The 26615-nt window shown below is 39.3% G+C and overlaps 3 protein-coding genes across 4 annotated transcripts; all 3 read right to left on the minus strand.

The window, feature by feature from the left end:
- Positions 1–953: 953 nt before the first annotated feature.
- LOC124112404 lies at positions 954–9448 on the minus strand. The gene is made up of 4 exons (XM_048383953.1): positions 9172–9448; positions 5093–5335; positions 3886–4024; positions 954–2468 (listed from the first exon to the last, which is right to left on the minus strand). Exons 2-4 carry the CDS (start codon positions 5330–5332, stop codon positions 1210–1212), a joined length of 1638 nt encoding a protein of 545 aa, XP_048239910.1. The 5' UTR covers positions 5333–5335; positions 9172–9448; the 3' UTR covers positions 954–1209.
- A 3206-nt stretch (positions 9449–12654) lies between these two features.
- LOC124112405 lies at positions 12655–18541 on the minus strand. 2 transcript variants are annotated; one of them, XM_048383951.1, is made up of 3 exons: positions 18240–18541; positions 15958–16096; positions 12655–13803 (listed from the first exon to the last, which is right to left on the minus strand). In XM_048383951.1, exons 1-3 carry the CDS (start codon positions 18495–18497, stop codon positions 12710–12712), a joined length of 1491 nt encoding a protein of 496 aa, XP_048239908.1. In that variant the 5' UTR covers positions 18498–18541; the 3' UTR covers positions 12655–12709. The 2 variants fall into 2 exon arrangements, with proteins under 2 accessions (XP_048239908.1, XP_046328456.2); XM_046472500.2 differs by having other exon boundaries at positions 12655–14202.
- A 2292-nt stretch (positions 18542–20833) lies between these two features.
- LOC124112407 (beta-porphyranase A-like) lies at positions 20834–25969 on the minus strand. The gene is made up of 4 exons (XM_046472501.2): positions 25767–25969; positions 24705–24947; positions 24124–24262; positions 20834–22311 (listed from the first exon to the last, which is right to left on the minus strand). Exons 2-4 carry the CDS (start codon positions 24942–24944, stop codon positions 20834–20836), a joined length of 1857 nt encoding a protein of 618 aa, XP_046328457.2. The 5' UTR covers positions 24945–24947; positions 25767–25969.
- Positions 25970–26615: the final 646 nt, after the last annotated feature.

Raw genomic sequence — 26615 nt, forward strand, 5'->3', positions numbered from 1 at the left:
TGGGCCTGTTTGACCTTGTTTTGCTATTTTCCACTTCACCACAAGATTAGTATGGTGAAATTTACCCAACAACTTTCCCTTATGTTGCACTATAAATTTCTCTTTGAAGTTTTGTCTCAATGGTAACCATATGCAAAAATCTATTTGCCATTGTCCCCCAATATATGCATATAATTCTATGAAATAAGGCTAGTGTGCGACGGGGTCTAAGATCTGCTTTTCCAATTTTGCACCTACTTCGACGTATTTTGTCAACCAAGTCAGCGAGCCTGATCACCCGATCCCGTTAGTCGCCTCTTACGACAAGCACAGTCGCCTTTTACGGGAAGCATGGGTTGCTGAAGACCTATTCTAAACCGGAACGTCACGGGTAGATTTAGCTACTTCGATTCGCATAACTAGCTTAGGTTAGTATGACTGTGCCCACAAGCTGATTTCACATGCATATTGATGATTACCTATTCGATACTGAATCCAGAATTATGTACACAAAAATATTACACCTATGCGCCATTTCACATGCATCTTACCACATTTCTCCACATGCAAGCTGAGACATAGCTGATTTATAACTCTTCGTATTTTTCGAAATATACAGTGAACTATTTTCCATCATTTTCGGGAAAATTCCTTTTCGTGCAAAAACATCCAAGCAACACCAAAGTGCTGACCGGGGGTTAAAACAGACCAACATAGAATGCAAAGCACTCCTCAAACGGACAGAACCCTTTACAACCATCTCATTAAAAGTTTCCCAGTTTATTTTATTGACAGATGAAAATTGTTTTCAGACACATTTTATGTACTTTATGGACCTTTCACCTGAAGTAATAATAAGTGACATGCTGGTTAATTTAGATTCATGCTCTGGACAACACACGCTGTTGTTAAAAATGTATTTCGTCTGATGACCTGGGAATATAAAAACAATGACATAAGACATTTTGATGGAATTTGTTTAATAATGTCAAAGTTGAGGAATATATCATTATCATGACTTTAAGTCAGTTTGGACAAACTTGGCTGTGACAAGAGCAACTGAAGAAACATGTCCCGCTGTCATGTTGTTAGAGAAGTGAATCTGTACTTGGTTAGGCCCGGTGGCAAACAGGGAGGTTGGGACAGCAAACTCCCAGACCTCCCAAAAGGTGGTACTTCCAATCATGTTGGCATCATACAGCTTATAGAAAGATTCAAGGAGGTGGAGGTTCAAGGTAAGATATGATACACTGTTTCTTCATTAATCGGCCAACTGGCAGAAACTCTCAGTCTGGCACTGTGATATTGACCATTTGGAAGAGCTATTACTGTTAAGGCGATATTGCCCTTGATTGATATAAGTGTATCAGCTCCGTAGTATGTGGTTTCATTGAGTGTGACATTAGGTAGTTGGTCTGAGGGGGTCTTGAATGTGAAGTGACATGTTGCTTCAGGAGGAAGTTCAACAATTCCCTGGGTTTTCTGGATATCGAAGGTTTCATTGAATGTGATGACTGGGTACCAGTCGTCCTTGATGGTGATACAAGTAGCTTCTCCATTGGTTGGTTTGATCCAGTCGTCTTCAAAGTCTAGCTTCACGGCCTGTGACTTCTGAGAATAGCTATGCAAAAGAATGACGGTTTCATTATGTAGGGAACTAGACATTGCTAACGGCGACACCGTTCGTTCCACTCCATCATACTGGCTGGTAGTTCTGATAAAGGAGTAGTCTGGCGTGAATTTGTACCAGAACTTGAAGACGTCGATGACACGTTTAGGTCGTCCTCGGTTAGTGAAAAGTTGCGAGTTGGGAAAAGGATATTCATTATTGGCTAAAAGAAACACCACTGTTCTGTCAATGTATTCCCTAAGACCTAGCTGGGTAAATCGGTGGGCATTGGAGTGGTATATTGTTGCAAAATCTACTATTGCTGATGGAGCAGTTGGGCTGATTCCTTTCACGATGTCGCGACCATACTCACTGATAACAAGGGGGACAATCTTCCCTGTCTTCAGAGAGGCATAATTTTCAACCAGGTCGACAAATGCTACTAACCTTGCTTCATTCATCCCAGTGAAATTGTGAGATTTTCCCGAGACTATAAGTGAGTTGTACGAATGAAAGGAAAACACATCTAAATAGTCTAAAGTGAGGTCCATGAAATTTGCCACTGTTTTCCAGTCGGTAAAGTTGTTTCTGTCCGAATTTCTGGCGAAACCATCAAGTGTGGGACCAGTAACTTTGATGTTAAATCTTGCATGGAGTTTCTCCGCAACTGATTTGTGGAACGTGGCAACTGTTGTGAAATTCAAGATGTTAAATTTGGTGTCCGGTTCATTCATGGGTTCAATGTAGGGTGGGATCTGTCCTTTGGTGAAATCATAAACTCCTTGCACCATCAACATCATGAACTCTGCAGCAGCATCGACGTTGTTGGGGAATTGACCTGCATGTTCGGACTGGTTCATCCAACTCGGGTAAAACAAACCTGTAAATAGCATGTGAAAAAACACGTTCGTAAATGAACACAAAAGAAACGGTTTTCAATACTTGAAGCCTCAAATGTATGGCCTAATTAAGAATGATATATCATTGCCAAAGTCATCATCACATCTTGATTTGTTCTTCTGATTCATGTGTTTCAGTTTTATTATGCTTAGTACTGTCCAATAGAAATAGATTGTTCTCTTCAGAATTTTTATTATCAAGAAGCATAACATACCACATGCCTCTCGACCTTCTTGTCTCATAGTGTCTCCTGTTTTGTAAAGCACTTCATTTAGGCCAAAAATGGTATAAATCATTGGAGCGTGATGTGTATTTTGAAAGTTCGCATCATCAGATAATTCCTTTCTACAAGTCACTATGTTACTATTGTATGTTATAATACGACCTTTTCTGCAATATCCTTACTTAAGAAAATCAAAAATAACATTACAGCCATATAGCGATTATAAGTGAGTGAGTGGTTTTACGCCGCTTTTGGCAATGTTCCAGGGAAATCACGGCGGAGAACACCAGAAATGGGCTTCACACATTGTACCCATGTGGGGAATCGAACCCGGCTCTTCGGCGTGACGAGCGAACGCTTCAACCACTGGGCTACCCCACCGCCCCTCGTGACTATCAAATGTTATGCATAATATATACATTTAAACAATAAAAGCCTCTCAACAAAGGACAGTAAAATAACTAGAACATCACAGATTTAAGTTTTAAACTAGCATACAACCATAAAAAGATAAAACTATATATAACAATATAATATAAAAACGGCCCATAGATCGCCAGCAACGAAAGGTATTTCACCATAATAGGGACAATGGGGACTTACAGTACCTTTAATACCTGTATGGACCCCAGCAGGATTTACATCATCCCTGTTGGCGATTATTGATCAATTTAGCCAAACATTAAGACAACACATGTGACAGAAATAAAACTACTTTGATAGGGGTGGTCTTACATACCCTCGCAGGGGGACAATACGTTTACACTACTTCAACCTCCTTCGAGGACACAGCCACTAAGAATCTCAGTTATTAAATTATAAAAAATAGTCCTTGATTATATCCAAAACATGTCAATCAAAATGTCTTGACCAATTCTATTTCTTTAAAAAACACACCAAGAATTAAATGAGAACTGATATAATTGTTAAAAATATCATTTAGGGATGAAACTTTTAGTTGTCCCTTGTGATGGAAAATAAACATAAATAAACAATATATTGCCCGCTCAATAAGGAAGATATTCATTTGATGTTGTGAAACAAACATCAAATGAAACCGTTATGTACAACATTGTATCCTGGTATATTTGATAACACTTGTTTGCGTATTGGACTATTTCGATATATTATGGTATTTTTCCCTTTTTGGCTTTGTGCATTAATACTGTCTTACCTCTCGACATCATGATCATGTCGTTCTCATAACCACTGTTAATGTTAGCAAGGTACAAGGAAAACAGTTCCTTCTGCTTGGTGGCATTCTTCAAGTAGCTGGGATCTGGGTAGCCGCTACGGTTTGGATCCTCAGGCCACTGAATTGAATATTTATTTTATCAAGTAAACATTCAGTTAGGAGAAGAACATGATGTGTCTTAAGGAGTTATTAAATATTCATACCTAGAAAATACAATCGCAGCCTATTTCTAAGTATGTTCAAACTGCTGTGAGGCTTTGGTGACGTCTCTGCGGAATGGTATGGCGTCATACGCTTCCATGACGACTTTCACGCAGCTAAATCTGAAAAGCAGTTTTTCTGACAAGTATTAGTCACGCCCATTAAATAACGAATTATAGTTCCCATGTCCAATGTCATGTTTCCAAATTTGGATTATGATACCTATGAACTGAAGTAACCATACGCAATGAAATGTTCCTTAGTACATGTAGTTCAAATCACATTTAACAGCGTGTTTCAACCAATCATAATGCGGCACATGCCCCCATTTGTTTTGCAATGTATGTTAACATAAATATCATGTCGGCAGAATACCTAAAATCACACGATGTCACACTTCTTCTTATGTTCAGTGGTTGTGAAGAGACTGAAGGTTTTTTTACATGCAATAACGCCCCGTGGATAAACAATTACTGATAACATTACTGACAGGACTTAAAACAATTACCATTTACACTGTATTCTGATTTGTTTGGCTGTATAAAGTTATATATAATATTCCACTTAGTGACATTTTGTAAACATTTGTCAGTGCATATTAACAAAAACATTTATGTCAACCTGAACAGCAGCGAAAATATGGCGTCAAGATTTATTTAGTCATTCTTATTTTCAGTTGTATTGACATTATATTTTCATTTCTGCTGTTGCATGTGGGCTATTGTTTGAAAGTAATTTGCTGTCAGTTCAGTAGCTAGGTTTAGTATCACGTGCCTGCACAGCAGAAATATATTTTTGCAACACGATATTTTAAGAAATATTGAAGTTCTTCCTGCTGTTTAGATCTCATTTGAAATGAACATATTATAAATAATAAAGTATAATCGTCACTGAACTTTCAATGTTAAGGTCCAATATCTCTATATACAAATTGAATGTATTATCAAGTAAGTAGTATCTGGTATTATGTATGAGGTGATCTTACATCTTCGAAGAGACGATAACTAAAGCCATTGTTATTCCAGCGCCCAGCGTCAGTCCGAAGGTTCCGACATTCGGGAATAAGGGACTCCTGATCAAGGCTATTGTGCTTGTTCCACCTGTTACTGTCATAGCGAGCACTACCTCCCTGTGCCAACCATTGAGAGTGGATCGTCACCGTCGTGTCGCTGTACACACCGCCTATTGACAGGCTCAAAGTGAAATAGGCCAGCATCCATTTCATTTTCTGTGAATTGTAAAGTTCACTGGATTGTGACCTTGGCGTAGTGTCGAAGACTATATATCGCCTTCTTCCCGAGGCAAAGGAGTTAACTGACTATAAAAGTCCAGTTTCCACCCTTTCCGAACTAGGCTGGTATTATGGAGTTACGTTTTGTCTGGACTAACGAGTCTATGAATAGTCTAATCAAAATCGCGCACCGAAATCAAAATCCGGTTCGTAAACTGTCGTGCAGATTTCGATCGATTGCAGGGTTTGCAAAGCATGTGCATCGCCAATTCGTTGTCAGCAGATATTTTCCAAATCCTTTCATGTTTTTAATCAAGGTGCTCACGTGATTTGATGCATTTCGCGATGACCCGTTTTATCACAATATAGATCTTGATTTTCGATCAGATCGTCTTGACTGGGCGCCACAATTTTGTGTGAAGCAAACGCAAGTGATACGAGAGGTGGAATCTGATTGGTCCATAGGAGAGGCTTAGAAGGGACATAATTGGTAATAGCCACTTGGGGCGCAACGATCGAGCCCAGTAATTCCAGCCTAGTTCGGCAAGGGTGGAAACTGGACTTTTAAAGTCAGTTAACTCCCTTGCCTCAGGAAGATGATATATCGTTAACTTGGACATGGACTAAACGATGCGAGATCGATACTTCTCCATTATTTTCATTATCACCATCATTATTATCATCATCAATCCTTTACGGATCTGACTATTGATATAAGGCCAACAGGCAGCATATGCATACAGTTGTTCAAAAAGTAATGTATTTTCGCAAATACAACATGTAAAACAGTGGACGTAATGGACAGAGACGTAATGATATGAACGTTTTTTTATGGATAACAACTTCTCTATTATTTGTTACAACGTTTCGGGGCTACATTCTGTCACCTTATCAGGTGAATATTGAGTATTTGTATGTGAGTTATTATATATACCTTCTGATATGTGCATTTATGTGCATTTATGGTAGGATTAATGTACAAAGGTAATATATACGCAGTCACAGTGCACCTGAAGTAGTCCTGAAACGTGTTATAGTGAATTCTTAGTTATTTCAGACACAAAAAGGTTCATATCTTTCTGTTCTTCAAACTTCTAAATGCCTTTTGAAAACCAACATAGACGTAGATTATCAGCAGGTTTCTTGGTTCCATGAGCAGGAGTTGTAACCCACAATGGTCGACACACAAGCTACCAGGCTTTACGACTTGGAAGCCTTGTAAACGTAAAAAAAAGGAATCTCTTGAAAACTGCAGATGCGTTTCTTTTTAATAGGAGCTCATACATGGAGATAAAGCAAGTCTGACTGGGACAACTGCGTTGTCTTGAGGAACGAACGTGGCAATCTCTGGCATTCTTTTTGTCAGATCACATACGATGAGCAGATATCATAGCAATGTATGTAACTGCATGGCTCATTTCAAAAATAAACAGTTCGTCTTACAATCCGACCTATCCTGGTAAATTGAGTCAAAATTAGAAAATTGATAGGTAATTAGCATTTTGGAATGACAACACTTAGAATGATTTGGGGGCCCAAAACCAGAACCATTTTCTTCTTTTTATACACGTGAGCTGCTTTGAACGCACGATTCGTCAAAGGTCACGTTCCGGGTGGGTCATGAATTAGTTTCCAACCATTATCTTAACTTTCTATCTGTGCAATTTCTAAATAAGGGATACACTTACGCAATTTTCGATCTTTTGGGGAAGCATGTTCTTTACAATGTAACACTATTAACAAGTAATGATACCTTGTGTAAAAGCAGCTCATTCATTCCTCTGGCCACTACAATCAATATACCCATTTGTAAATACTCATCAATGCATATTAGAATGGACATATACCGTCAGCCATAATAGCAGCCATAATGTGGCGTCGAGTTTGGTATATTCTCTATCTTTGTCAATGGTAAAGATGCTGAAATGTTGAAATTAATTACGAACATTACAAAATTCGATATATTCATATTTTAAAGATTTGCTTTTATTTTTGTTGTAACATGCTTGGCAATATTCGACATGTTTTTGGCACTTCGACATTTCTCTCAGTTCATTAGACATCTAATCATGAAATAACATGTGTCTTAAGTACTTCAAATATATTTTTTGTAGGCATTCTAAGACAAAAATGGAATTGTTTTTTTTCTTGATATTGATGAATATGATTTTAATCGAAATAGCAAAGGGTCACCAAGTTCGTGAAATGGTTGCATAAAATAATTATATACTATTACATTATCAGCGTTTGACTTTTCAATGTGATGATGTCACATATGTTGTTATTCATCAGTTGATCTCACGTCATTATATTCTTCACAATCTGTTATTCCAGCGCCCACTATTAGTGGATGTTGAGGGATGTTCGATCCAGGCAATTGTGCTTGTTCCACCTTTTACTGTCTTAGTGAGCACTACCTCCCTGTGACAACCATCGGGGTGGATCGTTACGGTGGTGTCACTGTATACACCGCCCACTGTCAGGGACAAAGTGTAAAAGACCTGTGTATACGGTGACCTGGTTTCGTTTCACTGACGAAACTTATTTAACATCAACTATAAAACGGACTTTCAACATTGTCATTTATGGTTTAATATGATTCTAACAGTTACACTTGTCCATATCAATTCCATGTTATAATCCCCAATCACGAAGTGGTGTGGGGGATATAGGAACGGAGTTCGTCCGTCCGTCCGTCCGTCTGTCCTTCCGTCCGCTTCATAAAGGGGACAAATTTTCTCAAAAACTTTTTAAGTTAGAGAAATTAAATCATACACACTGATATTACCGGTCATGATCTTAAATGAGTTCGGAAATTGGTGTCTTTAATTAATTTATACAGAGTTATGGCCCTTGCTAGTCTTCTCAGGAACTACGGGCGTTACATGAATGAAATGCAAGCAAGGTACTTGTCAAGACTGAGTTCGAAAATTGGTTACGTAAACAATTATTTCCAGGGTTAATTGCATCATGTTTTTTTAGATATGGAGCATGCAGAGTTACGGCCCTTGATCACTGATATTTTACAAATTGCCTTTTGACATAAAACGACCCCGGTGCCTTTAACTTCTTAAGGCTTTATAGGACTTTATTTTCTCTACTATATGAACAAACAAAATTCCCATCGTGATAGCGATAACGCTGTTTTCCTGTTGTGTTTTCACTGAGCTGTTTTTATATATTCTTTAATCAGTATATCAGTATATCCTTTGTATTTATATGTAAACATTTAACCCAATCGATTCGGAAAATATAATAACTTTGACTGTCTAACAGCACTATTTAAATGAAGAAAATACACGAACTTTCTATTCTGTTTCCTCGTTTACATATTACTTGACACGTGTGTTTAAATCTGTAAACCGGAGCACGGAGCTGTCAATGAAATCCGACTACAGTAATCAATATCTTCAAGAAAATGTACTGGTATGTAGTTTCAGATACTGTGATGAAGTGAACCAGCCTTCCAAAATCGTATTTGTTCAAATGTTTGACATCAAATATGTGAGACAGGATCCTGAAGTGCTACGAGTCTCATTAAACCATTGCCCGACAATACTAATTCTGTGTTCCAAACCTCGACGGTCATCTCTCGTTTGACAAGCTTGTAAAGGGATGAAAACCACATAAACATGTTTATGATCATAAGACAACTCTGCTAAAAGCAGAGTCGATTGTATGATTTCGACTGTATCATTAGCATGTGTTTATGAATATATATATATATAAATAAGAAACAGATGAGGCAGTTTCACGCCTTCCAGTAAAGCCAATAATGTTTAGCATACATCATTCAGTCTGACATCTGACATGAATATAACACACATACTCACCAGACGGCTCAGGTTCAACTGGTCATTACTAAACCTTCCGACAAGATTATCAACAACTCTTATCAACAACTTAGTGACGTCAAGTTTACATATTACTCTTTGCCATTATGGGCGTCGATTTAACGGGATAAAGCACACCGGATGTTGTCCATGTGTACTGGTTATGTCCTTAACTCTGACGAGATGGTATGTTCTGGGTCCTTGCAGGTGATTTTTTCTTGATCCGCTAAACCTTGTCTGTAATATGGTTAGTCTGTCTGCACTGTTTCACATAAATAAAAAGCTACAAAACCATTCAATAAGAAAGCTCTGCATAAAGCAGAGTCGATTGTACGATTCCGACTATATCATTAGCATGTGTTCATTAAACTCTATCAAGTAGTGATGATACCAGGTGTTCGCAAAAACGTACGCGTGTCCTGCCCGACGATGGCAGCTGTCACAATCAGGCGATTCTGTTGACACTTACACTCTGCACTGACAAGACATCCTAGTTATTGCCTCTGGCTACAACTTAAAAATTTCCCATTTCAAGATTTCTCGTGAACTCGAATATTACCACAGACCCTTAATCAATTTGTCTTACTATGTCGCTGCACTACTGTGAACTTTGTCAACTTTTAAACTATATATTGGTATGTTGAAGTGGAATGTATGTATGTACTCGAAGTGGAAAATATTCGTTTTCACGAGTAAATTCCTTTCCTAAAATGGCCATGTCTGGAGGCCGTGTCAAGGAGAATGATAAGGTGTCATGTCACGGAGTATGTCATGAACAACAGGCCGCCATCTTGACCTTTTATTTAACGGAAGGCGTTTTCTCAGCTCTTTTCTCAGCATATTACAACCGTACAAGTACAATCTACTCAACACGTATGCATGGGGAATGTTTATACTTGTTAAAACAAACATGGATCTATGAATTGTTCCAAAAAAACATATTGTGAAGTGAAACAAAGTACTCTCATTAAACCTAGGGCCTTCCCGCTGAAAGAAATATAAATCGATAGATGCATCAAGTTGTCTAAACATACTTATCTTTTGAACAGTACAGCATACATTTTCATTAGAGATTGTGTAGGGAGACTTCAAACAATCCATAACTAATTTCTCTTGTCTACCAAAACAAAGATGCATAATGCTCAAATGCTGTTTAAAGTTTTAGAACTTTTAACGACAACGAGGGTTCCATATCCCGGGCATGTAGCCCTGAAATAGATCTAAGACAACCATGTGTGTCGTAACCAAATAACAAGCAACTATATGCGAATTGGTCACCGAAAACTAACATTTGCATTAGTCTTGTGATGGTATCAAATTTGAACGGCTCAAAAATGTAAAAAATCAAATAGAAAAGATTGGGACATCCCAGCTTATCCCGTTACGTTGTAAAAAGTAGGTGGAGATATATTGGTGGTCACTTGCCCTGGAAGCGAATGGGTGAGAACAGGAAAGGATGTTATTCGTGTTTCTGAGATATTACCTGCTCCTCATCAACCGCGATACACAATGTGCAATTGTATCTAATGTATCATTTATTTAGGGAACACTCGCACAGATATTACAACTGAGGAAAGGGAACGACAATTTAATATTAGGGGGAGGGGGTGTAATTTTTTCAGCTTCAGCTACAAACCATAACGGACGGTGCTGTGAGGTGAGGTGGCACAAGTTTGGATGTGATAAGGTGAGTGAGTGAGTCGGGGTTAACGCCGCTTTTAACAGTTTTATTGCGGCGTGTCAGCTTAATTTGGGAGGAAAGCCCGAAATGATGCAGTTCTCAGAACTTTACCATTTCGGTGAAACCCACGAGCATGGGTATGGTGCTGACAAACCTAGAAACATAATCGAGGCGAACCGGGATTCGAACTCACAATCAAAGGTTTCTGGTGGGCCACCCGTGCCCCGGATGTGATAAGGACAACTCGATGTTGGAGAAGTAAACTCGGACCAGGTTATATGATGTTGTAGCTTACAAATAGGTAGGAACACCAAACCTCCAAACTTCCAATCGGTGTCGTCGCAAAACTTGTCAACTCAAAAAGCTTATAGAAAGATGATGTGGAAGATGATAGATTGTTTGTTAGATTGGTTGACTTGCTAATCACAGTATTTCATTGAGTTAACAGAAATCATAATCATGTTCTAATTTTACATTAGACAGAGAAGAACGACTTTGTAATCAATCCAGTGACTATTTAAAAAGTTTAAAGTGAAAACTACCAAAAGCAGTTACAAAACAACCTATCGGAAACTTACACACAGATGGGTATATAGAACGAATTGATCAGGCCTGTATTAAATTAACAACAGCAATTTGAAATCATTATGTTGTATAACATTTGTTTAGCTGATGCATCACGAAATGGTGTAGCGTTTTATATACTGAACCGCAAAAGAAACGTCAACCCAAGTAACATTGCATGAAAAATTGTAATTTAATATTTGGGTAATTTTTATCAAAATTTCTAAGATTTAACATTACCTTGTCCGGAAAATAATAATTTGATGATAAAAAGACAAAGCAGATGACAATAAACCCGATCGCCCAAACGTATTACGGCAAAGGCCATGGTAACCCGATGCACGTGAGTTCCGTGCAAATTGAAATGCACATGCGTTCCCCAATTTCTCGCCCTATAATAGATCGGATAACATTCATTCGTTATTGAATTGCTACCACATGCCAAGATAGACAAGAAACCAGCGACACCAAGTTCTTGGACGATTGAAATCGCCCGCCAAGTAGCCAATGCATTTCAAGTCCACGTGAGGACCATATACAGGCCACCAACACTACAGATGACCGACCACGTAGTGGAAGACCAAGTCCCGATTTAAATCCCACTGAAAGCATGTTGGACGAGACGGCTGAATGACGTCCGACCAAGGCCAACAACTGCAGCTGAACTGCGTCAGGCGTTCCTCAGAGTGTGGGCTCAAGTGCCTATGGCCCACATCAACCGCCTCATCCATTCCATGTATCGACGTTGCACGGCAGTCATCAATGCACATGGCGAACACACGAGATACTGACTAGCGTTGTGTTTAAGAACATTTGACACTTTAATTTCAACCTTGATGATCAGTTTTTTCAAGTTTCATCTTTTTAATATGTCTCAAAGGATGTTTACAGTATTTGGACAAATAAGGTTTCTCATATATCTATCCATGGTGACGTTTCTTTTGCAGTTCAGTATATAACCAGTATGCTAACAGAATGGATGCAACGGTGATCGTCCCATGTCTTTCCTTAGTACTAAACAAACCTCATCAAGGTTGATTAGAATTTCCCGAAAGCATGTTCCTTGTCATAAGGAAATACCCTTATTACTTCCTATCAATATCCAGTTCTAAAAGTTTTAAAAGCATCAGCACCGAAACGTAACTTGAATCTCCATGCTCCGCGTCATGCACGAGGTTACTAAGGCGCTAAGGCGAGCCCCCAGTCACCTTCCAGGAACACAATAACAAATATATGAGGAACGACAAAACAATTTATATCAATTCAATGCAAAATTATTTGTCAGTAATATTATCATTTGATGTCAGATGGGACAAGCTTGGCTGTGACAAGGGCTACCGCAGTCACATATCCTTCCGAATCTTTGTTGGAAAAGTTAACTTGGACCGTGATAGAAGTGGTGTTCAACAAGGTGGAAGGGACGAAAAACTCCCAAACATCCATGTAGTTGAAGATTTTACTGTTCTGTTTGTCTGAGTCGTACAGCTTGTAACAGGAGTAAAGAGGTTGGTGGTTAAAGGTAACAGATGACAGAATGTTTGTTTCATTGATGGGAAGACTCGCAGAAACTCGCAGTCTTGCGCTGTCGAATTCATCTTTTGGAAGAGCTATGGTTGTCACAGCGATGCCGTCCTTGATGGGTATAACCATACCAGCTCCGTAGTATGTTGTTTCATTGAAAGTGTCTCTTGGCAACTGGTTTGAGGGAATCTTGAATGTATAGCGACATGTTGCTTCAGGTGGAAGTTCAACCATTCCTCCAGTATTACCGATGTCAAAGGGTTCGTTGAAGGTGATAATTGGATACCAGTTGTCCTTGATGGTGATACAAGTAGCTTCTCCTGTGATTGGTGTTATCCAGTCGTCTTGAAAAATTAATTTGACCATCTGTGATTGTTGAGAATAGCTGTGTAAGAGAATGACCGTTTCATTACGTACAGAACTTGACATTGATAGCGGCGATACCGTTCGTTCCTGACCATCACATTTGCTGGCAGTTCTGATGAAGGAGTACTCTGACGTGAAATTGTACCAAAATTTGAATACATCTGCATTCCTTGAGGCGTTTCCTTGGCGGGTGAAAAGTGACCAGTTGGAACCATTATTTCCAGGATCTTGTTCACTGCTTAAAAGAAACACCACCGATCTGTCAATGTATTCTCTGAGACCAAGTTGGGTGAACCTATGGGCATTAGACTGGTATATTGTTGAAAAGTCAACTATCCCAGATAGAGCAGTTTTACTAATTCCTGCCACTCCCCCGCGACCATATTCACTGATAATGAGTGGGATTTTTTCCCCCTTCTTTTGATGAACATAGTTTTCAATCAGGTCAACAAATGCTACCAGGCGTGCTTCATTTATACCAGTAAATCGGTGAGATTTCCCTGAAACAATAAGTGCGTTGTACGAATGAAAGGAAAACACGTCTAAATAGTCTAAAGTGATGTCCATGAACTCTACCAGTTTTGTCCAGAACGAAAAGTCGTTCCTGTCTACCACTGTGTTATATCCTGTCATTGTCGGGCCAACCACTTTGATGTTAAACCTGGAATGGAGTTTCTCGGCAACTGTTTTGTGGAAAATGGCGACAGTGGTGGTGAAATTCATTATATCCTCTTTAACATCTGGTTCGTTGACGACCTCGAAGTATGGCGGAATCCGACCTTGAGTGTAGTCAAAGACTCCTTGCACCAGCAACAATATGAACTCTGAAGCAGCATCGATGTTGTTGGGGAATTGACCCTTATGATCGGACGTATTCATCCAGTTTGGCCAGTGAAGACCTTAAATCAATAATACAACATAAAACTGATTGATAAATACATATGCCGTTTCTATAAGAGCTTACGCATGTATGTCCGTTTTAAAGACTGCCACTGTTTCCTTGACGATACAGGACGTCAAGCTGGCGATAATATATGGGTATTAAGTAGTTGCTGTGCTGTGTAATTGCTGTGTAATCAACCAAATAAGACAAAGGCCGCCTGTTCTTGTATTTCCTTATTACAATCAATGAAGGACTATCTTTATATTCACAGAAAGTATTTAAGACAATTTGAATAATATTATGTTGAATGTTATAATTTCATGTTCAACTTTGTACACCACTATCCCACATGACAGACTGAAGGTAAAACTCATTCCTTGATCCATGGGACTTTGTTTTAAATAACGTGTTGACCACAGATATAGTTACATGTCTATTTTCAGAGGTTCAGGTCAATTTGTCAAAATGGAAGCAAATGACATCTGAAGTTTACTGCAAAAACATTATCTGAAATGCTAGACATCCTTATTGATAATATCTATTTAACATTTTGGGAAAAAACATTCAGGCAAGAAGTAGGCATCCCCATAGTCACCGATTCCGCTCCCCTCCTTGCTGATCTGTTTCTTTATTCATATGAATCAGAATTTCTGCTCGGACTGGCAAAGTCAAACCAAGTTAATTTGGCCAGGAACTTTAACATAAACTTCAGGTATATAGATGATCTGATATCGTTCAATAACGGTCAAATTGCCAATTCCCTTACACCTATACTAGAAATGTAGGCGACCAGTGAGACCGCCTCATCTGTTTCATATTTGGATCTACACAAAAAGATTCTGAGTGAAAAAAAACACTCTCAACAAGACTGTATGACAAGAGGGATGACTTCAACTTTTCAAAAGTCAACATATCCTTTATTCCACAATTTTTGAGGTGCAATCTAGCATACTCTTTCTACCAAGATTTCAAAGAGAACTATACAACTCTTGCCCAGAGGTTGTTTGATCAAGGTTACAACATTCAAGGCCTCTGTAAAACTTTAAAGGGTTTTATGGAAGGCAGACATGTCGAGGACATTTCAAAATTTGACAAAAATCAGTGATAAAAATTATGTCTGATGCAATGCTCTATTTGGACTTCTACCCTATGTTCACGTGTTTTCAGATGAACAATTGACTTGCCTTTGCAAGTGTTTGTGACGGATGCCACCGGTGGAGCAGAATATGTTAACCTCTTCGCGAACACCTTGTATTATCACTATTTGATACTGATTCACAAACATATGGTCATGATATACTAGTAGTCGGAAACGTACAATCGACTCTGTTTTTAGCAGATATTGCTTATGAATATGGAGAGGGTTTTGCCACGTTTTATTTATAAGTCCATTAATCTCACACCTATCGTTGGTAACTACACGTAAAGTACGTCCAGGCGATTTTGGGTTATTTTCTACCATCTGCACATCATTTGCTTCTCTCGTTCACAGAGGTCATAACATAAGAAGGCAATATAAAATGCGATCTTGACGTCCATGCATGATGTGTGATAGAGCAACTGCCATATATAGGTGCAATATCTATCGAACGCCTGACTTCGTTATTGCAGTGATTCGTGAGTGCATCTAATCTTCGAATTTGTCTATTACAAATTGTTCGGACTTTCTGCGGCTATTACTATTGTGACGGGAAAGAAATATGAATCCCTCTACGTCCGTTTTAATAATATTACCAATCAAATAACAGCATTTGTTTCTGAATACTCTTACCTTTCATCATCATGATCATTTCATTCTTATAACCACTGTCAATGTTAGCAAGGTAATCGGAGAACCATTCCTGTTGCACGCTGACGTTCTTCAGGTAGTTGGGGTCGGGGTAGCCACTTCGGTGTGCGTCTTCTGGCCACTACAATCAATATGCTTATTAGGCAAGGAGAATGTTATTCCAAACAGTGCTACTTTGTGAATATTCGTCAATGCATATTAGCTTAATCATTTACTTTCAGTCTAAACATGGGTCAGGGTACCCTCTGGCCAATGTATAACTTATATATGAAAATTTGGGTTTAGTATAATTAATCGCATATTAATGACAATTCACTGTTGTGCAATGTTTCCCAGTAATATAATACTATACTTGTATCATGCATAAAAGGAAAAGGTTAATTCAATAATTGTCCAGTCATTTGTTACCTGTTCACTGGCAAGTGTACAAGTCCATATTAGTCTTAAGTAATTACTTCATTTGTATGAGTGGATACGACCATGGGACATCTAGCAACAATTGTCTATCCCAATTAAAGAAAGACAAAGACTCTAAAACATAGTGTTTATTTCTTAGCAGGAGAATCGGCCTCAAAACATTCATCCCACCACATTCATACATTTATCGTATGCTACATCACTGTAGCTCTATAAATGTAAACTAATGTCTGTTTGCAATATTCATGACATTACTGTCAAAACGAACCCTCGAAGCCATACATAACAAGACAGGATGAGCAAATGAATGACACAGAAATGCTTCATGTTTTCTGTCTCAACTGCCGGGCAAAAGACCCTTATCACCTTGTACCGCAGCTCCATAAAAAGAAACAAAAAAGGTGTTATCGATATGATGATTATTTTAATGAAAGGAATAATTTTTTATGTCTGTACACATTGCAATGCTATATCGATAGTGCACTTGCCAAAAGTCCGAGCGAAAGAGACACGGGATCAAAAGAAAAGACGAATCCACTCAAAAGGTGCTCATAAAGTCAAATCATGTGACAAGACATGTCCCTAGTAGCGTGTGTGACCATCCCCTGCATCAATGCGCGCCAAAATAGTCTCCTCGTGGATGTCGTTAGTCGCCGGATGACGTCATTAGGAATTCTGCGCTACTCGTCCAATAAAACCTGTTCAAGCTGCTGTCTGTTTGCTGGGGGAGATACGCGTTGTCTCATCTGTCGATCACGATGATCCCAGAGATCCTCTATGGGATTCATGTCTGGAGAACATGCTGGCCAAGGCAATACGTTGACGTTAACGTTGTGCAGATATTGCTGAACACGTCTGGCGGTATGAGATCGTGCATTATCCTGCGGCAAAAGAGTACCCCTTGCCCGTCCACGTAATTGGCACTAGAGCAGATCGAACGCCTCATCTCTGTATCTTTGGCAATTAAGATTCCCACGGATGATGACAAGCCTTGTTGTCCTCTGACCGCAAATACTGCCCGATACCATAACGCTGCCTCCACCATACGGCTGCTCATCTTGGATGCAGTAAGATGCCAGTCGCTCGCCCCTACGACGATAAACACGGACTCGGCCATCATTTCTGATCAAGTAAAAGCGACTTTCATCTGGGAACAGCACCCTTTCCAAATCACGCCGCTGCCACCGACGTACAGTTCTTGCCCATTGTAATGCGTTGACGTAGAAGATGGATCAATGCCGTTCCATGGAAGGGGCGGTAGGCTCTGATACCACCAATGCGGAGTCATCGTAAGGGTGTTCATCTGCTGATGGGGTGTCCCATTGGCGTCGCTGCCGTTGACGTCGCTGTCACGTATCGGATGTAGCGGTCTTCAACTGGTGTTGTGACTCTTTGTGTCTGGCCTATTTGCTGATACAGGCTCAACTAGTTGCTGATACTGGTTTGACTGCAGTTAAAGGTTCTTGCAAACTGCCGTTGAGAGGCCCCTATATCGGCTATACCAACAGCTCTGTCACGTTCCTCTTGTGTGAGTATCGGCATTTCTCTGCTGTTCTTTTTGATGCTGCATCCTTCCTCTACCCCACACCGGTATTTATGCAACAATTATGCACGAACACTTTTTACAGTTCCCCAAAATACTGTTTCCGATTTATCATGACTGCACTACACTCACTAAAACGTGACTTCCATTGTGCACATGGTGTGTGTTGGTGAATGTTTTCTGATAACATTCTAACTTATCGCACTTATCGCCTTTAATTCAGTGATACGTTTCTTTAGCCCGGCATTTTACAATGTGACTTATTACGATAATATAATGGATCAAATTAGAAAGAAAATCTCACCACTCGGAAGAGAGTAAAATCTTCGTGTATCCAGCGGCCGCTGTCAGTCCGAAGGCGGCGACAGTTTGCAATACGGGACTCCTTTTCCAGGCCATTGTGCTTGTTCCATCTGTCACTCTCATAGCGCACACTACCCCCCTGTGCCAGCCACTGAGGATAGACCGTCACAGTCGTGTCACTATATACACCACCTATTACCAGGCTCAGGGTGAGAAAGACCAGTGTCAATTTCATTGTCACCGAAATGTAATGTGTCATCACAAAGACATGAACAGCTTTTATGCTTAGAATTCGTCGGAATTATCAGTGACCCAATTTTGCCGTTCTATAAATCCTTGTACATGATAAGAACATGCGTAGGCATGTTGATGTGGTGAAAGGATAGCCTTGAGGTTTGTGCATGTCAGCATTGCTCAGCGGATACTACGTCTTTATCTTCTGTAAAAAAAATACAATTTAAAGTGACTCCTTATCATTATGTTTGACAGCTCAGTAACTTGGTTAACTGCATTTCATCGTCCCTCGACGACTTGTTTCGTTGTTCACAATGTTAATCATTTTAATATCTTGCCCAGGCTCGATTATTTGCAGGCAGACTGAATACTGGAATAAACGATACGCCACAGTCTCCCATTAAGTACACACTGTTGTACATTTCCAGTAACTGTTTGTTATGGTATTAATAGTGTGTTCACGTCACAGAGCAGAGACTTTCACACAAGGTTGGGCCTATCTATGATCCTGCGATATAGTGTACAGTTTTTGGAAATGTACATAAAACCAATATACATAGTCGACTACTTGATGTCCAACTTATACTTTGTACATGCATAAAGTCAGGGTTTACCATGATATCAGAGAAGTATTGGAGTTAAGAAGAATCACTTTAAGGTCTTGCCAATTAAGAATTCATTCCCTTGCCAACTGTGCGGATGTTGTGGGGTGGTCTTTTGCTTGTTTGACGCAACAGTACACATTATTACATTTATTTAACGTCCGCCTCCTAATTCCCGATTCTTGACCAGGCGTCAGACACCGGCAACCTGGTTTGTAACCTGTAACCTCAGTCGCGGAATTTTTCGTTTGGGGGACGATTTTGCCTGTAATTTCTTTTCGTCCGTTTGACGCGATTTCCCTTTTCCAAATTAAATTTTGGTCAGCCAATTGTGATTAGGTATCCTCTCAAGTATTAAATTCTGCAAAGTTGCTATGTTTACTTTACTTGCTAAATAGTCCGTGAAGAGGTCCCCTCTTTGAAGGACTGAAGTAGGTTTCTGCTCTTGTCTCGATGGCTGAAGACGTGCCTGTTTAGGCCTCAACCAAGGGGTATCTGAACATGCTTGTCAAATGGGCCAAAATACTGGCCCGCTGTCTGTTTTGCTTTTTTCTACTTTACCACAATATTAGAATAGTGAAGGTTGGACGAGGTGTTTAACAGACAACCTATGCTGGTGTTGCACAAAACATTTTTCTTTGAAGTAAAATTTTGTTTCCATGACAACCCAATGGAAAAAATTCATCTATCCCATTGGTCACCAATGTGTTCAGATAATTACATGAATATATAGCTAGTGTGTGATGGGGCCGGTCTTTGATATGATGTTCCAATCAAGCACCTGCCTTGACTTCTTTTGCCCATGACAGCTTTGTCGCTTTGGTGACACAAACAATTGTATTTGCTGTAAATGTGAACAGGTAGGAACAACCAGAAGATGTTCAGCAACATCCATGCACATGTTGTAGCTTGAGTACGTAACAGACAGACGTCATTGTTGGCTATAAGATAAGAATATGCTAAATATACGTAAAATGTTTTTCCCATGTGATATGTTTGATGCATGTGACATTTGTTTAGCACACAAAAGTGATTTTACTCACAAAATAATAACCTGTCCATCATAATACCTGCATCTTTCCAAATTTGCCCACACACTAGCTGTGAGTTAGCTAATTTTATAACTAGTCATCATAGTTCTTATGATATTGTGTCTGACAAAAACATAGATAATGGTCACATGTGTAATCTATATCCTGGCTGCTTTATTTTCGTGGTTGGTGCGGTCGGGTAGCCTAGTGGTTAGAGCGTTCGTCATGCCTATAACGTGGGTTCGATTCCCGACAAGGGTACACTGTGTGAAGCCCATTTCTGGTGTCCCAAGCCGGGATATGGTGGAATATTACTAAAAGCGGCGTAAAACCAAACTCACTCACTCACCATTTTCGGGGTCAATTATCAGCTTCACGTATCCTTGAACGTAGCGACATTGTTTCTTTTATTGATTTTTGTTGCCTACATGCACGTCGAACTGAGCAACAGTCCTTCTATAGGATGGCAGCCCGTAAATTATCATGTCATACTCAAACAGGTAAGACATACAGTTCTTTGGTGTGTGTGTGTGTACATTATATGTACATTGTAGACAGTTAAACAAACATAATTACAACCGACATAGTATTCAAGCTAAGTACAACACCAGCTGTTCTTAAAAATAAATTTGCGACCTGGGAATATAACAACAATGACACATTGATGTAATTTGTTTAATACTGTCAAATTTGAGGAATTTGTCAGAAATAGTATTATTTTCATGATTTCAAATCGGTTGGGTAAGCTTGGCTGTGACAAGAGCAACTGAAGAAACATATCCTGCTGTCATGTTGTTGGAGAAGTAGACCTGTACCAGATTAGCCCCCGTGACAAACAGGGAGGTAGGGACAGCAAACTCCCAAACTTCCCAATAGGTGGTGCTGTTAAACTTGTCGGAATCATACAGCTTATAGAAACAGTCAAGGCGGTGGAGGTTAAAGGTTATATATGATACATTGTTTGTTTCATTGATCGGCCAACTGGTTGAAACTCTCAGTCTTGCACTGTGATATTGGCCATCTGGTAGAGATATTACTGTCAAGACGATATTGCCCTTGATTGGTATCAGTGTATCAGCTCCGTAGTATGTGGTTTCGTTGAGAGTGACTGAAGGCAGTTTATTTGAAGGGGTCTTGAATGTAAGGTGGCATGTTGCTTCAGGAGGAAGTTCAACCATTCCTTGGGTCTTCTGGATGTCGAAGGGTTCATTAAAGGTAATGAGTGGGTACCAGTCGTCCTTGATGGTGATACAAGTAGCTTCTCCAGTGGTTGGCTTGATCCAGCCGTCTTCAAAGTCTAACTTGACCGCCTGTGACTTCTGAGAATAGCTATGCAAGAGAATGACGGTTTCGTTATTCAGTGTACTGGACATTGCTAACGGCGACACCGTTCGTTCCTCTCCATCATACTGACTGGTAGTTCTGATAAAGGAGTAGCCTGACGTGAATTTGTACCAAAACTTGAAGACGTCGACCATACGCGTGGCGTTTCCTTGAAGAGTGAAAAGTGACCAGTTGAGACTATCATGTCCTGGATATTTTTCATTGGCTAAAAGAAACACCACTGCTCTGTCAATGTATTCCCTGAGACCTAGTTGGGTGAATCTGTGGCCATTGGCTTGGTATATTGTTGAAAAGTCAACTATACCTGATGGAGCATATTTGTCAATTCCTTCCACGGGACCGCGGCCATATTCACTAATAACAAGGGGAATAATCTTTCCAGTCTTCTGAGAGACATAGTTTTCAACCAGGTCGACAAATGCTACCAGACGTGCTTCATTCATACCACTGAAATTGTGAGAATTTCCCGAAACAGTCAGCGAGTTGTACGAATGAAAAGAAAATACATCGATATAACCCAAAGTGACGTCCAGAAAATTGGCCACTCTTCGCCAATACGAAAAGTCTTTTCTATCCGCCAGCCCAGTTTCTCCATCAAGTGTAGGACCAGAAACTTTAATATTAAATCTCGCATGGAGTTTCTCAGCAACTAATTTGTGAAATTTGGCAACAGTCGTGAAATTCAGTATACGCCCTTTACCATCCGGCTCGTTGATGGGCTCAAAGTAGTGTGGCATGTGTCCTTTTGTGTAGTCATATACTCCTTGCAGCATCAACGTCATGAACTCTGCAGCAGCATCGACATTGTTTGGGAATTGACCTTCATGTTCAGACGTGTTTATCCAACTCGGGTAATAGAGACCTGAAAAATACTATGATAACAGTTACTATGATAGATTTGTATTTAATTTTGAAAAAATAAGTGGACATGAAACGGTTTGTAAATATATGAAATATTAAACACTTCGGTAATATCAAAGAATCCCTGATGTAGAGAAGATGAGTTGTGTAGGAAAGAATGAAATACTATGGTTCACGGTTCGGAAAATTCGGAAAATTGCTTGTTTTTGTCTTTTCCCAATACCCATACGCCCCAGTCAACCAAGCGATTGACATCATGAGAATAGATCTTTTCATTTTGGATACGGTGACATGCATCAACCAAATCAGTGATCCTGACCACCCGATCTCGTTAGTTGCCTCCTTCGACAACACATATGATACTGTTTGTGGCAAGTGGGTGGGTGGGTTTACATTTCCTGACATTAATCAGTTCAGGTCAGTTTCCTATGATTAAATTCTTAGAGAAAATGAAACAAAACACGCTTTGGACAGAAGCAACCTTTTAACGACTGATTTGACTTTTTAGAAGAAAACAAACACGACATCTTATATTATCTATTTTATATTTGGAGTACTATAACACCATCAAATGTGTAAGGTCAATGATTTTTTAGCTTCATAATAAACATTTTACTATATTGGTGTAGTGTTGCTTTTAAAATTAACTTTGAGTCAAATTTTCCATTGCTTTTTGGGAGGAACACAGGAGAAATCTGCTTCCAAGACACACATGATCAAGGATGTGAATAATTTTTCATATGACGGATAGTGTTATCGATGTGATTACCATCCACATTTAGTTTGTGTTTGCACCCGAAGTCACCAGTGGGAACCTTTGATTAGCTCCACCCATCCACCCCCTTTAATAAACTATGGTCCCAAGTTCCTCCAAAATGTCGCTAAGATTATCATAAGAATGAAGTAATAAAAAGACGTTGTCACACTGTTTTCATAATGATACATTTTATTAAATCAAAACTTGAATTGTACACCTTATGACACTGCCAGCGACCTGGGAGTATTAAAGTTCAGTTCAGTTTAGTTATTATCCTTGCGTATTCCCGTATCCTTGCCACCTCATGTAATGAGTAGATTTATATATTTGTTATTTAGGACGACACTCAGTGATAACCTAGCTATATGACGACCAGACAAACTAATAATTGATATAATGAACAAAGATCCACGACGTCGAGTTATGATCGAAAGCTATGAACACACAATGTCATTTAGAAAGTGGTCAAGGGTAACAAATGTTATATTTGGGATAACACTTTCTTGATAACGTACAGATTCTCGTACTTTGTTTTGGTAATGTCCCGTCCACTTTCGAATACCAAGAAAGTACGAGAATCTGTACCTAAGCAAGAAAGTGTTATCCAAAATGTAACATTTGTTACAATTTTATTTACATTACATTCTTTCTTCAACATTATATTTACATACATAGCACCGGTTGTTTACAGACAGGCATAATATAGCGACGTTAATCAACAAACAAAACAATGAACAAAATCTGACTCATCAGGCAAGTTTAGGTTCGCTGTAAGATATTTTCAATTTATCATTGGTTAAGTAGACTTTAGTTCACAATTTGGCTTCTACGTGGCAGGTGACGATGAACCGACAGTGGGCACATGTCGCACGAATGGGCACCGATGACGTTGACCCAAAGACGGCATCTAGCATTGCCTAAATTATGTATTCTACCAGAGGTCCAGAGGTCCAACAGAATAAAACGAACGAGATTTAAAAAGTTTGCTTTGGTCTTTTCTACTAACGATGATTAGTTCCGTAATGCCTACAATGTCAGCATATTGAACAGTCTTACCTCCAGCCATCATGATCATGTCGTTCTCATAACCACTCATAATGTTCTCAACGTACTTGGAGAACAGTTCCTGCTGTTTGGTGACGTTCTTCAGATGGTTGGGGTCAGGGTAGCCACTACGGTTTGGATCTTCTGGCCACTACAATACATATTCATTTTAACTCTATCACTCAATATGCTTATTAGATTAGTAGAATTGTATTCCTCTTTATGCCATTTTGTAAACATACTTCTATGCACATTAGCTCTGACATTTACTGTGAACTGACATAATGTGGCGTCAAGAAGTGATATATTAGCTCCTATTGTAAATGGTAAAGAATATATCACCAAAGCTTGACATAAATTACGAACAGTTCAAAATTCAATATACATGTATTTCTTATTTTAAATGTTTGTTTTTGTTTCTTTTAGTAATGGGTCACCACGTTCGTGGGAGGGCTGTTTGAAATGAATATATACCATTGCGTTATAGACATCGTTGACTTTTCAATTTGATCATGTCAAATATCTCTTTGAACAAAACTGGTGACCGCTTCCATTTGCAAACAGTATTTTTGATTACTAGTAGTTGATCTCACGTCTTGGAAGAGACGACCGTTAAGGTCTCTGTTATTCCAGCGCCCACTGTCAGTTCCAATGCTCCGACAGTTAGGAATGAGAGATGTTCGATCCAGACCATTGTGTTTGTTCCACCTATTACTGTCATAGCGAGCACTACCTCCCTGTGCCAGCCATTGAGGGTGGATTGTAACAGTGTTTTCACTGTATACACCGCCTACTATCAGACTCAAAGTGAGAAAGACCTGTGTCCAGTTCATTTTCTGAAACAAATATCCAATTTAATGAAATGACTTATTTACAATACTGGTTTCATTTCATCGTTGAAAATGTTTTACTATGAATCATAAAACGTTCTATCAAGATTGTCATATATAGTTTAATATGATTCAAGTTAGCATGATGCATACAGTTATATACAATTACGTGTTATTGTAAGTGTTTCCACTGAGCTGTTTATTTTGTAGTCAGTTGACGCAGGATACCAGTCTCTAAAAGCATACGGGGGCACGGGTGGCCCTGTCGACTGAGGCGCCGCGATTCGCTGTGCAGAGTTGCGTCCCTTGAACACGCCAGAAACCTATGATTGTGGGTTCGAGTACCGGTTCTAGGTTTGTCAACACCATACCCGTGCTCGTGGGTTTCACCGAAGTGGTAAACGTCTGAGACCTGCATCACTTCGGGCTTTCCTCCCACATTAAGCTGACACGCGGCGATATAACTTGAATACTGTTAAAGGCGGCGTTAAACCAAACTCACTCACTCATTCTAAAATATACACAATATATAAACATTAATAATTCCGATATAGACTACATGTAGATGTCGGCATTTGGACATTTCGCTTCCGTTGTTTTATTAAATATAGATGTCATTACTGTATTATATTATACAATACCATATTCTACAATTACAAGAATGATAATAAATCCAACATGTATGAAAGAATGTAATGGCGTTCTTCTCAAATATTTATGAGGCATGTTTTACAGTCTATAAATATTTGAGATATTATCCCTGCGTGCTAGGACCGTTGTTTTTGTGTGTCTGGCATGAATATTACAAACAAAAGGCAAACTCACGTGACAGTTCGGGTTCAGATGGTCATCTTTACACTCTACACGACGAGTGAGAGTCTTTATAGTTAGATTTCCTAAATCGGTGACCTTGACACTACCGTTCTAGAAATGTTTGTAAATGATAAGAACATGCGTCGGTATGTAGGTGTGGTGATAGAGTAGCCTTGAGGAATGTGCATGTCGCCGTACCACTCTAAAAGAAAGATGAGTATCGTATACGAATAAATTAACATTGAAATGCCACTTCTTGATTTATACCCTTTTCTCTTTCACATGAAATCTAAACAGATGCTGCAAAATACCTTAGAGGACCTTTTGTTTTCAGACAACCCCTTCTATGATTCTCAGATGTGTTATTTCCCCGATGAATCAAATGCGTGCTAAAGGAAATAACGCATAAGGAGGCGAACTTTTGCGGTTACAATAATAGTAGAATTATGTGACAAAGTAAGTATTGACAACCTCTAAGCATCGAGGACATTGTGCTTATTCATCATGTCACTCTCATAGCGAACACTACGTCCTTTTTGTGCAAAATAAATACAATATAAATGTAATGATTAACAGTACTTGGTGGTTGCCTCATGGTCATTATGTTGGAGGCTTGGTCGAGTTTTGGCTCGATTATTATTTTTTATGAGGCTAAAGGTGAGAAAGACCAGTGTCCATTTCATTGTCGCTGGAATGTAATGTAACCTCATGAGAAATGAAGTGATGTGCTTGGAAGCGAGAGTTTTCTATTGTTAAAATTCACGGAAAATGTCTGTGGCCGTTCTGTAAATGTAGATGATATGGAAAGGCGCTGTTAACTAGGTGTGGTGATAGGGTAGCCTTGATATTAATCAAAGTCAC

The sequence above is a fragment of the Haliotis rufescens genome, unplaced genomic scaffold (genome assembly GCF_023055435.1).
Source record: "Haliotis rufescens isolate VD_foot unplaced genomic scaffold, xgHalRufe1.0.p SCAF_5, whole genome shotgun sequence".
In the NCBI taxonomy this organism is placed as follows: Eukaryota; Metazoa; Mollusca; class Gastropoda; order Lepetellida; family Haliotidae; genus Haliotis; species Haliotis rufescens.

Coding starts and splice junctions, on each gene's coding strand:
- LOC124112404 (XM_048383953.1), bottom strand. CDS start 5,332: ATGAAATGGATGCTGGCCTATTTCACTTTGAGCCTGTCAATAGGCGGT. Junction 4,025..5,092: donor GTTATCGTCTCTTCGAAGAT/GTAAGATCACCT, acceptor TATTCAATTCAG/TGGCCTGAGGATCCAAACCG. Junction 2,469..3,885: donor CATGATCATGATGTCGAGAG/GTAAGACAGTAT, acceptor TGCTATTTACAG/GTTTGTTTTACCCGAGTTGG.
- LOC124112405 (XM_046472500.2), bottom strand. CDS start 18,497: ATGACACATTACATTTCGGTGACAATGAAATTGACACTGGTCTTTCTC. Junction 16,097..18,239: donor ATTTTACTCTCTTCCGAGTG/GTGAGATTTTCT, acceptor TATTGATTGTAG/TGGCCAGAAGACGCACACCG. Junction 14,203..15,957: donor AATGATCATGATGATGAAAG/GTAAGAGTATTC, acceptor TATTGATTTAAG/GTCTTCACTGGCCAAACTGG.
- LOC124112407 (XM_046472501.2), bottom strand. CDS start 24,944: ATGAACTGGACACAGGTCTTTCTCACTTTGAGTCTGATAGTAGGCGGT. Junction 24,263..24,704: donor ACGGTCGTCTCTTCCAAGAC/GTGAGATCAACT, acceptor TATGTATTGTAG/TGGCCAGAAGATCCAAACCG. Junction 22,312..24,123: donor CATGATCATGATGGCTGGAG/GTAAGACTGTTC, acceptor AGTATTTTTCAG/GTCTCTATTACCCGAGTTGG.